At 40.8% G+C, this 12,131-nt stretch overlaps 1 protein-coding gene across 4 annotated transcripts in view; it reads left to right on the forward strand.

Moving 5' to 3' along the window:
* The window catches only part of ATP8A1 (ATPase phospholipid transporting 8A1), a 216,222-nt gene that overhangs the window by 16,888 nt on the left and 187,203 nt on the right, over positions 1–12,131 (forward strand). For all 4 annotated transcript variants that reach the window (XM_081063840.1, XM_081063841.1, XM_081063839.1 and 1 more), the window contains exon 2: positions 11,621–11,735. In XM_081063840.1, the coding sequence (XP_080919966.1) occupies positions 11,621–11,735 (115 nt within the window). The remainder of the gene's footprint in view (positions 1–11,620; positions 11,736–12,131) is intronic.

A 12,131-nucleotide genomic window follows, 5' to 3' on the forward strand; every position in this document is an offset into this window, starting at 1 on the left:
AGGGGGAAATTTCCCTTTAATCTCTGACTACATATCCTGTGTATGAAAAACACCACTTTCAAAACAATGAAGTCCTACTCAATGTTAACTGAATTTTTAATACAAAAGGGAAATGTTCCTTTTAACTTCTGAATTATTTTCAAAATTGTCACATAAGTCCTTTAGAAGCTATAGATTCCATTAGATAAGTCTGAACTGTGAAAGCACATCTGTAGATCACCATTTTCATAAACAGTAGTTTATAATGTACACGTGTGATCCATTATCTTTCTTTTTCAGAGCACTGAGACCTCAGTTTCTTCAGCTTTTGAAACCCCTCTCATTCACTGTGGTTCTTCTGTGATGAGTGACAGTTCACTTAACCATTCTGTAGTTTCTCCCAGTTCTGTAGGTTTAAAAAATTTATATATGGGCTATAAGATATGAATTCATTTAGAACAGCTAGGTACTGCCTTTTTTCTTTTTAAAAATAATCCCCTACCTTCTCTTTTGCTTTAGTTCCTCCAACCATTGTTTGTTCTAACCTTTTTAGTCTTAAGATGATTTTCCTTGATAGAGAGTAAAGTAGGAGTTGAGAAGTTCTGTATTTTATTTTGTTATTTGTTAACATTGCACCATCTATTACAGGCAGCAGACCTATTCATAAATCCCTTGTATTGCAAATGGAAGGAAGAACACATTTTGGTAGTCTCTAACATTTTTAAAACCACCTTTCCTTCATTCTCAGATGTCTGTTCATCTGTTATTAGTCGCTGTTGAACATTTGCCAACCTTTTCCATGATCTTTTTTTTCTCTTCTTGTACTTGTTCAGTGAATTCCTGTGCAGCAGCGGTGGTCTCTTTGAAGACACCTCCCTTTTCCCGTTTGTCACAATTAGCATGCTGCTTTGGATGGCCTTCCAAACTTCTGCCCTTCTTGGGTCTTGATGGTAACTTGAAATGTGCCCTCCGGAAGTCTAGAATGCATGTCTGGCTTAGCCTGGTTGTTTCCCTCTTTGGCTGTCCAAAGCTTTTTGGTACAATTATATTTTGTATGAGTATTATTACTACTTTCTCATTTTTTGTATTGATTAGAATCCAGTACATAGAGACAGTTCCTCATCTTGTTTCCTGACTAAATTTGATGCCAAGATGAGTTAACGAGGCTTGTAGCTAATTGAGACTTCTACGAGATGCCTGGTATATGTCTGGTAGTTGAAACTCCTCATTGCTGGGGCAGTCTGTTTCTGGGCCAATTTTTAAATCTATATGGGGAACATACCATTTATTTCTTCTATCTGACCAAATGATCTATGGGATTTATCATAGGCATTATCATTAAATTCCTTTTATCTTTCATTGTTCTTCCTTTTCCTGTTAAGCATGATTTGGATTAATGTTTTCATTACTAATTCCAGCAACTCAGCATGCCCAACATGATTTTTCTGGGTTAATATCCAAGGCTGGCAGCCAAAGACATGGAGTGCTTACTATGTGTGAGGTGCAATGAAATGCTATGCACACCATAAATTTCCATGTAATACCCCTTAAGGATACACTTTTGAGTACTTTTTTTTTAGTGTCTGCCACTTAGAATTCATAGTACTACTTTTGGAGCTTGCTGCAATTCAGCGTGAGTTCAGGAAGTGTTAAGCCATTTTTTTTCCTGTTTTAGACTAGAAACACTGTTGATGTGCTTTCATACTTGTTTATTTTTACATCAGTTCCCACAAAGACACTTAAAGAAAAATATCATTTATGTATGGTAATGACAGGACATGATAGGAAAATATGTTAGTGGATATCAGGATAGGGATAAGATTATAAAGTCGGGGGAATTTCTGTATGCCTGATATTAAAATAAACATTTTAGTAAACATTTATTGCATGCAAGGCACTTTCCTGAAGTGGTATGTTAGTTACACATATTAGAGTAACATACCAGGTAGATACATACTTACCTATACATTTATGCCTGCCCTGTTCTTGGTGCACAAGTTAGGTACATCTGTAACGTCTATTGGTTTATTGTCAGTTGCTGTAGACCTAAGTATGTAGGTCAAAAGATTAATATTGGTGTGGTCAAAAAACTGCTGTATATTTAAAACTTTTGTAGGTGACAATTTCAAGGAAGAATGGTCAGCGAGGGTGCTTTGACATCTGAGGAGCACCTAACCAGGCCATGAGGGTAGGAAAGGGTTGTGGTTGGAAAAACTGTGTTGAGGAACAATAGGGCCAACAGAGGAGAAATAAAGGGAGAGGTCAGGTCAAGCTTAATTGTTGAGCGAATGAATACCTCCATCAGTGTTAAAGCTTTAGATCTGGGCTGGATTTTATCAATTTCCAAATATTGTCCTGACTCCGGTACTCATTGGCTCGCTGACCACGAGCAATTCTCCATATGAGAAGCAAAGTTTCCTCATCTTCATCATTTTGAGAACAATTCTTTACTTGAAAAAAAAAGTGGATCCTTTTGTAAGATCAGAAACAACCAACTTTTGAAGCAGGTAACCATGTTTTACACCATCAGGGTAAGTGGGTATTCATTTGTTATAACTTAGATTTTATAATTTAGAGGCATCAGTGTTGCATGAACAAGTGGGTAAAGGAGAGGAAACTAGAGATGTGGAAAGCTTTTTGGCTGTTGTGCAAGTTTCTTCGGGTGACAACCCATAGTTATCCCAGAACATACTGGGCCCAAGGCTAGGCTGGGCAGCTGTTCACATCAGATGAGATCTGATCTAGCAAGTAAGGCCTGTGGGGGGAGGTTCCAGGCAGCCTGGCGATTTGGGGGGCAGGGTAGTTGTATTGTGGTTCTAGGTCATCATTCTATGCAGAGCAGAAAAGCTAGCTAGTCATTGGGATACAGGAAACAGTGTTCACCTTCTTGAAGAAGATTGGCCAAGTCCAGATTCATTGTCAGTGCCTAGCTACATTAGATGGACATTGGGACAGGAGTTGGCTTCCAGCAGAGGACTAAAATACCTCCACTAAACTTACACACTATAGAAGCCAAGCATAGTCTTTAAGTAGGTAGAATAGTTCCTAGAATCAAATGTAAAGCTTTACAGGAAGGTCAAGGATGATCCAGGCATCTTGACTAATGGACAGTTACTTCAGGATGACACAGATTCAGTCCTTCTGTGCTCAGCCTTTTCCTACGTCCAGACTGAAAATTGACTGCAATTAGCTTAGAATGGGCCACGTGCCCACCTTTAAGTCAAAATGGGCAATGAATGGTATCCTGACGGACCGTTCTCTCAAAACTGCCTACAACTGGGGAAAGGGAGTTCTCCAAAGAAAACCAAGGGATTGTTTTCAGGAGAAGCAGACTCTTAGCTGGAATGAGTAGCAGCTGTCCATGCATAGAGCCTGGATCAATATTCTGTGCAGGGAAGGTATATTGGTGTATTGATGCAATTGAAAATTTCATTTCCCCTCTGGTTATTGCCGTCATGGTCTAGAAATTTGAGACATGTTGCTGAATAGTTTCTATTTAATTTCCAGGGTTTTTGAACTATTGGATTTCTTCAATGCCATGTGTGAAAATGTAGTATTTAAGTCTTAACCTTTAAAGCACCCAGTTCATTGTGCTCAGAGTGGTGGTTCCTTTCTTTAGTGCCCTCTCTGAACGGCTGCTGTCTGGCTCACAATGGGATATTTGAAATGACCGATCTGCTCCCACAATGCAGAACGTGGGATTTCAAATCTCTTTTGTACTTCTAGTAACTGCTTCTGTATTTCCTATTAAATTATACATATATAAAGAATATCACTAAAAACAAAATAAAATGCAAACATCTGAATTATTCAGCCAAAGATTTTGTTCCAGAAATTTGAGCAAATACACACACACACACACACATATGCACACACACACACACACACACTAGGTGAGGATTTTTTATTTATTATTATTTTCCCCCAGAGAACAATATAAGAACATATTTAACCTTTGGAACGAACTGTTGGTAACGTCCACAGTTTCCTACTAACACCTGTCTTCAGTCAGCCCTGAGTTCTGCATTTGTGCCTTTGAAGTCACTGGCTAGTCATCCAGTTTATATTTTTTAAGTAGATTCTATGACGGTTGCAAGCATGTTTCCCTGTATTTCCCCGAAAATAAGACCGGGTCTTATATTAATTTTTGCTCCAAAAGACGCGTTAGGGCTTATGTTCAGGGAATGTCATCCTGAAAAATCATGCTAGGGCTAATTTTCCAGTGAGGTCTTATTTTCGGGGAAAGACGGTAATGACCACATTCTAAGTCAAGAAACATGAGAAATTAATATGGTCTCTTGAATCTCTAATACTGGAAGCTATTGAACAAAAAGGATATATAATTGAATTCTCCTAAATATGTTTAGGAGTTAATATAATAGATATTCTGATTCCAATTACAGCCTTACTTATAATTGTGATAAAGTTGAGTCTGCAAAAATGCAATGGTTTGATAACCATATTACCAGGCAACAGAATGATTTTGTTTCTTGCTGTCTTCTCCCTCCCTACCCACCCCTGCTTTTCTGCTGCATCACCCCTACGCAGATGACAATTGGGGGGGAAACTTGTTTATTTAATATTAATTTATATAACTGTAGAGTAAAATGTATTTTACTCTGTAGGTTCATTAACTGGTCACAACTTCAATTAAATAGTGTCCAAATTTTGAAAAAAATGTTAATACTTACATTAGTGTTTCTAAGACTTTTGTTTTTCCCGTCTCAAGTATTTTGAAGGGGAGAGTAACTTTATAATCTCTGGGGAGAATAGAGTGACAGGAACTGTCTGAGTGACAAGTGTTGTGCCACATTGCTAACCCAATGTCATTTAATCCTCACATGAACCCTATTTTGTGCATGAGGGAAGCTGAGGCCCAGAAATATAAAATAATTTGCCGGTGTTACGTAGAAGTGCTACAATCCAAATCTGAACACAGGTCTGACCACGAAGCCTATTCCTTTCCCCCCTAGTCTGTGTTTTCTGACTTCAACAATAAAAATAGCTAGCATGCTTTTACATGAGGAGATTGGCACTGCCCCTATGCGCTTTACACATGCATTATCTCATTTAATCCCCTCCAAAACCTGTGAAAGGAGGGAGGCCGCTCGCGTTAAGTAGTGTCTAAAGTTACCATAGCTCATAACTGATGGTCCTAAATTGTCCTTCTTACTCCATGGTCTGTGCTCCTAGTCCCGACTCTAATGCCTTCTTTGATTACACCCTGTTTTGTTTTGTTTTGTTTTGTGTTGTTTTAATTAAAGTTTATTGGGGTGACAGTTATTAGTAAAGTTACATAGGTTTCAGGTGTATCATTTTGTAAGACATCATCTATGTATCATATTGTGCGTTCACCCCTGAGAGTCAGTTCTCCTTCCATACCCATATATTTGTTCATTGGTTCATTTACCCTCTTCTACCACCCCCCTCCCCACTTACCCTCTTGTAACCACTAAACTACACCCTGTGTTCTTGATAGTATTTGACAACTATGCTATAAAAAGAAAAAGATCCATGGTATCTAAAGATAGGGTTGTTTGGTTGTAAAGAGAATTCTATAAATGGTTAATCATGTGTTGTATTTAAAACCCTACGTTTCTTTCCAGTCTTGGACTTCTGCTTAGATGAGGATCAGGCAGTGGGTATGTATGTCATCATACAATGGTGGAATGACGAGATACATGGAGAGGCTCTAAGGGTCAGACCCACTCCACCTCCCAAAAAATATCATGTGTACGTCCCCTTCTTTTCACCTCTGTCACCACAGTCTCACCCAGGCCCCATCATCTTTTACCTGGATTATCACAGTAGCCTCAAAATGACCTGCCAGCCTAAAACTTCTCAGGGGATTCTTATCCCATAAAAAAATATAAATTCAATTCTCATTGGTTCTCGCAGTCTGTCCCTACCTCTTCTTGTTTGATGCTCCCCCCATTCCTATTACCAGTCCTCATGTTCCTGGAAATGCCAAGTTCATTCTTGCTTCCGGGGCTTTGTTCCTGTTCTTCCCAAGTTAGTTTTCAGTGTCCCTTATCTTTCCCTATTGAGGTCTCAACGCTGTCTCTTTGAAGAGGCCTTCCCTTACCACTCTGTATAAGGCAGCAACAGCAGTCGTGACAACAGCAACACAATGAGCACAGCTAACATTTATTGAGCTCTTACTATGTGCCAGGCATTGTTCTCTACATTTGTTAATCCACCAGGGCCTCACAACGCCCTCTGAGGTAGGTACTATGATCAGCTCCACGTAGACATGGTGAAACGAAAGCACAGAGTTCTATCAGTCACTGTTTTATTTTCTTCATTACACTTACTATGATCTGTAATTGTCTTGCTCTCTGGAAGAAGGGGCCTTGTCTTATTTTCTGCAGCTTTTTAAAAAATGGCTGACCCTTAGTAGGCACTTATATTCAACTTACACTGAACATGTATGAGTGAATGAACCAACGAACAATAGGCCTTACTGATTTGATCATATTTGTGATGAGAAATGGAAAAATTTTGGAAATGATGATTCTGTTGTAATCATATGAAAGGACTAAAAGCCTTTCACTGAAATAATGGTTGAGCATTTTTCTTCCCTGTTACATTATACTGCGTGTGCATAAGTATGTGATCATGAGTCTAGGCAGAGGAAGAAGGGAGGCTATGTGTCAACATACTCAGTAACCCCATGGTCACTGGTCATAGATGGGTGCCAGGTACAGTAGTTGCTGGCAACAGATTATAGTCACTACTTAACCTTTTCAAAGATGGCAATTTAGCCGTGATCACTGTAGGGACAGAGCCAGGAGTGTGGTTTCCAGGCTCTCGGCCTCACGTGGAAGGGTGCCGGCTCAGGTAGTAAATGGCCATCAACTGTGACTGGATGGCCATCAGCTGTGGCTAGTTGGCTGTCAGCTGTAACCAGTGAGCCATTGGCCACTAATATAACTGCCGTGGCTACGCTAGCAGCAAATGGGGGCTAGCAAGAAGATGGTGGCTGAGCTAGCAAGCGCGGACTGCAGTTAGCATGGTGGGTTGCAGCAAGCAAGTGAGGTTGGTTGGCAGAGAGAAGTGGACGGCAGGTTGCGGATTGTGTGGCTCCTGCTTCCTGTGTCTCCAACCCAGCCGCCAGTGAGAATATAGTGATATGACTCCCCTACCTATGGCTCTGTGGGTGTTACTTTTTGGCCTCACCATGTCCTGTGTTCTTATGTGGGGAGCGGGAGCTGATACCCCGCATGACAACCAAGCATGACAATCACAAAGCATCATCTGACTCTCTGAATGAGTCCTGGCTGTGGATTATGTCAGGCAGCTGTTGCTGTGAAACGCCTGCCTCCAGTAGGGAAATTTTGTTTCGTTTTGTTTTTAAACATTCCTGTTTTTTCTGAACAAGTGAGCTGTGGACTTTTTTCTTCCTGGTGCCCAGCAGATACTAATTTCACAGGACTTGGGAACTGAAAGAGAAAGTCAGATTATTAACCTACCTTCCTCATTTTACAAGAGAAGAGAAGCATCCCCAGGGAGTCAGTGGTTTGCACAGAGTCACATAAATAATCAGTGGAAGAACCAGAGCTTGCCACACAACCAGTGAGAGGGCTGAATGATCAAACACTGCTAGGGGGTGAGGCGCACGTGTTTATTTCCCGGTCCTGATTGTATCACTGACTCTTCATGAGCTGTGTGTTCTCAATAAAGAAAATTATTGCTGGAAGCTGAAATGGTCACGAGGAGGATGTTTGCTTATATATCCTTATTTAGTCCTGCAAAGTAATATCTTCTTGTAGCACATTCAGTAGCTAAGACCTTTTGTGTGACGTAAGGACAAGGAAGAGTCTGAATGGGCCCCGCTTTCTAGGAAGACTCCACAGGAACTGCTGAGAGATTATGGCCTCTCTCTTTCGCTGTGCATTCTGTGAGGGGCAGATACAAGAGCTGGTTCCGTTCTTAGTCGTCCTTAGAAGTTGAGATAGGTGGATTAAGAGCTACTAGTAAATTTGAATGACTTATGTGAACAAGCCCTCTAAATTATTAAACAAACCCCAAGAGTCAGAGCTTCCCTCCTTAAAGGACAGACTGTGTATGGGACAGAATAGCTACTGTACCATCTTAGTTTTATCTTCTTTGGGGCAGTGTGGTGGGGGGATTGTTCCCCCAATTACCATCGCCACCACTACACATCAATATCTCCCTGAAAGCACTGCCCAAGTATGAACGTGGAGCTCATATTATAGCTGTTGAAGGTGTCAATTTACAGAGGCTATTTAAAGAGGAAAACAGAAGCATAAAAATAGAGTTGTATGGTACATATTGAGTGACTGTCAAATTGAATGTTGGTAATGTGCTTTTACCTCTAACCTAGAAGAAGTGTAAGATCTAAATTGCTGACAGCCTCCATCAGCATGTTGGTTCATTCATTCCAATGGAAGAGCCTTATTTCTTCTACACAGAGGGAGTCTGGACTCACATGTTACCCTATGTCCAGACCTAGCCTGCCTAGTTCTACAATATAAGGTAAAGAGTTCATTGAGATTCCAATGATAATAGTTACAAACTCTCACATTCCAAATTAGTAAGAATGCCAGTGTTTTGCCCAGATGTCTTCATGGAACATTCCTGAGGATCTCTGAGGTTGCTCACAGTGACCTGCTAGGAGTAAACATGGAATCATGCCTACACAAGGTGGGTCCTGCAAACTCTGGCCTTCAGACATCCCGGGAGTGGACCTCAGGTGCCTGAGGTATCTCTGTGTCACTGTTGGTGAAGGAGCCTGTGTGGCCAAGCTCGTGGGAGCCCTGAGGAGACAGAGCAAGGGTGACCACCATCTGTCATTGTGCGAGTGCCTTACCTCCATTCTTTTGGCACAAGTCTCTCTCCTGGACTACCTCACCTGCTCAGGGCACCCACTGCCTGAGCCCCAAGGGTTCTGCTCTATACATGCAGCATCATGTGGGCTGTCTTTCCCAGGTGTTTCCATAGCGCCTGGTGAAGAAGGCGTACAGCATCAGCAGTGTTCTGTGCGTAGGACCATCCATCCGCTTTACTAGCCCTACTCTTGAGAACAGGTCATCAGCCCAGACTGTTTCTCTAGTTTTGATGAGATTTTCCTTACAGGTCTCTTATTATCAGACCTTAGTCGGGGCCTATGAATCTATTAGGATTTTTTTCTTTACTCCTGTTTAAGGGAAGGGGGTGATTCCAATCCCTTTGTCCCAGGAGACTTTTTTACTCCACAGAAATTCTTGAATACAGATTAACATATATAAGGGGGAGATGTCATGTCCAACTCTACTTGGTGACATTTGAGACCCCAATATAAATGGATATGTCAGGGGAGGAGTGACACATAACTCGTCAGCTAAGCACATCCAAGAGCAAGGCCCTTAACAGTCCAGTTACACACAGTAACTGGAGCAGATTAGAGAGCTGGTACTCCTGAGGCTGTCTTTCCAGTCGAGATGCCAGAAGCAGTGCACTATGATCTTTGTGCTGTCATTAAGGAAAATCTAATAAAACATTTTTAAGAATTTGTAAGATTGACGTGCCTCTCTCTATTTGATAATCCATGTTGGTCTGGTTGGGCTTGCTATCACAAAATTCCATAGACTGGATGGCTTGTGAACAAACAGAAATGTATTTCTCCCAGTTCTGGAGGCTGGGAAGTCCAAGATCAAAGCCCCAGAAGATCCGGTGTCTAGTGAGGGTCCGTTTCCTGATTCATAGACGGTTGTCTTCTTGCTGTGTCCTCACATGGTGAAAGGGGTGAGGGAGCTCTCTGGGGTCCCTTCTACATGGGCACTAGTCCCATTCATGAGTGTGCAGCCCTCAGATCCTAATCACCTCCTAAAAGCCTCACCTTCTACTACTATCACATTGATGGATAGGATTTCAACATGAATTTTGGAGGGGACACAAACATAGTTTATAGCCATACACATATGAAATTTTGATTCTATAAAACTAGGGGGAGAAAGCTTGTGTTGTATCTAAAACACGATGTAGTGAAACATAATTATTAACCACGTGACCATGGCAAAGTTGCTAATGTGTCTAAAACTGTAAAATGACGATCAGAGTCCTTAGCATGAGGCCACGTGATCTCCAGAGTGATGAGGATAAAATGTGACTCTCACTTGACCTGACTACCTGGAAAGCTTTCCGTGGCTTACTGCCAACAGAGGATATGATCCAGACTTCTTTACAACCAGGAGAGGTTCTCTGAGTTCCAGGCTGTGTGCTTTTTCAGCACCATATCTCGGCAGTCCTTACCTTGTCTTCTGTCTCCGCTTCAGCGTTATTGCCCTCTTTGCACTCCCTGCGCACACTGCACTGTTCCCCACCCCCATGGTCCATATGCTCCTGTTCCCCACCTTTGTGGAAAGCCGAAATTATGTTCTGGTTTCATATAGCAACAAAACCCCACAGGCAAGCTCTTCTTGTACAATTTGTACCAGCACTTGGCTGTCTTTAGTCTCCTTATCAGTGGGTGGAGAACCATTTGCTTGCCCTCAAAAAAAAAAAAAAAAAAAAGGCCAAATAACCACTCCTTTGTCGTTTGGTATTTATTATTTGGCAAACATTTACTGAGTACCTGCTGCTTGTTGTACTGGCGTTAGGAAGATGAGTAACACCCCAGCAATAGCCCCAGGGAGTCCCCATTCTGGCAAGGGGAGACTGACTAACCAGCAGGCAGCCACCAAACCTGTGGGTAAGTGTTTTGCTGGGGACAGGAGAGGCCCAGAGAAGGTTCCCTGTCTTCAGCACCATAGAATACTTCAGAAGAGACTCCATGGCAGCAGGTCTTAGGGGAGGAGATGGCATTGGCTAGCCAAAAAAGAGAAGAAAAATGGGTATTTCCAATAGAGTACTGTTGGTAATCCTTTCTAGAAAATGGGTAAGGGGCTGATGGAATCCAGTCTCATTTTATTCTCACTAGAAGGTAAAATAAGCAGTTTAATTTTCTTTTCTGTTCCTCTAGAACTTGTATATAGTTTTAAAAGTGTTGTCAACTTTGCAGGATGGTGTTACCCATTTGAAATTGCCTAACGCTGTTGCATTGTTACAATGATTATAAGATGATCTGAAATGATCTTAAGACATTTAAAATTTGTTTGTGAACATAAAGTCTAATTAGTGGAAAGATTAAGATGATCTTAGTGAGTTAGATAATTGTGGTAGTTGCCTGTTTAAACCTTAATGTTTATCTTTTTCTGTTTCAGATAGAAAGGAAAAGAATAAAAGCATTAAATAAATATATATACTTAAATTTTTAAATTATATTTTAAATGACCTCTTGTTAATCTCGTCTAAAACTAATGTAAATCAGTTTAAAATTTTTTGTTACTTTTGGACATATTGTTACGTAGTGGGAGGAAATAAATTAAACATGTATGGGAGAAAGATGAACAAAAATTGAAAATTGATATTACTGTTTTTAAAATGGGTTCGTTTTATATGACTTAAATGCTGCCTTTTAAATTTAGTAGAAATGTTAGCTGTGGGGATTTTTCTTTAAAAGAAACAACACAAATAAGGAGAGACATGTTGCTTATAACAGAATTTCAGACTCTGGAATAGTTATGAAATGTGTTTTTGGTCTGGATAATAAAATGAAACATTTCTTATCAAGTTAGAAGACTGTCTCTCTTAATTTAAGGTTATGAGAAGACTGATGATGTTTCAGAGAAGACTTCACTGGCTGACCAGGAAGAAATACGGACAATATTCATCAACCAGCCCCAGCTGACGAAATTCTGCAATAACCATGTCAGGTAGGAACTGCTAAAGAAAGCTGCGGGACGGGCTATCCCAGCAGAGCCCTCTGGGATCTCCCACCCACACTGAAAACGTGTGCGAAGAGCTTTCAGTTAAATCAGTTAATATTTGAGAGTTTACAGGAGGCTGTATGAATTGGCTGTTTCTCCATCTTCCAGCCAATGAGGAGATGATAATAAGAACCTGAAAGCAAGAAGAAGCAGAAAGAATCAGCAGCCATACTCTACCAATTCTGTGGATAGCATATGGATAATGAAAGCTGCTCCTGGCCAAGTACTTTTGTCTTAAACCTGTTAATAGGACGATAATTTGGGGTTAACAAGTTTTTACATTTTAGAAGATGTCCTTGCAATTCTTCACTGGAGAACTCCTTTCAATAGTTAAATAGTCTT

This window comes from Rhinolophus hipposideros, assembly GCF_964194185.1.
Source record: "Rhinolophus hipposideros genome assembly, chromosome: 1".
Taxonomy (NCBI): Eukaryota; Metazoa; Chordata; class Mammalia; order Chiroptera; family Rhinolophidae; genus Rhinolophus; species Rhinolophus hipposideros.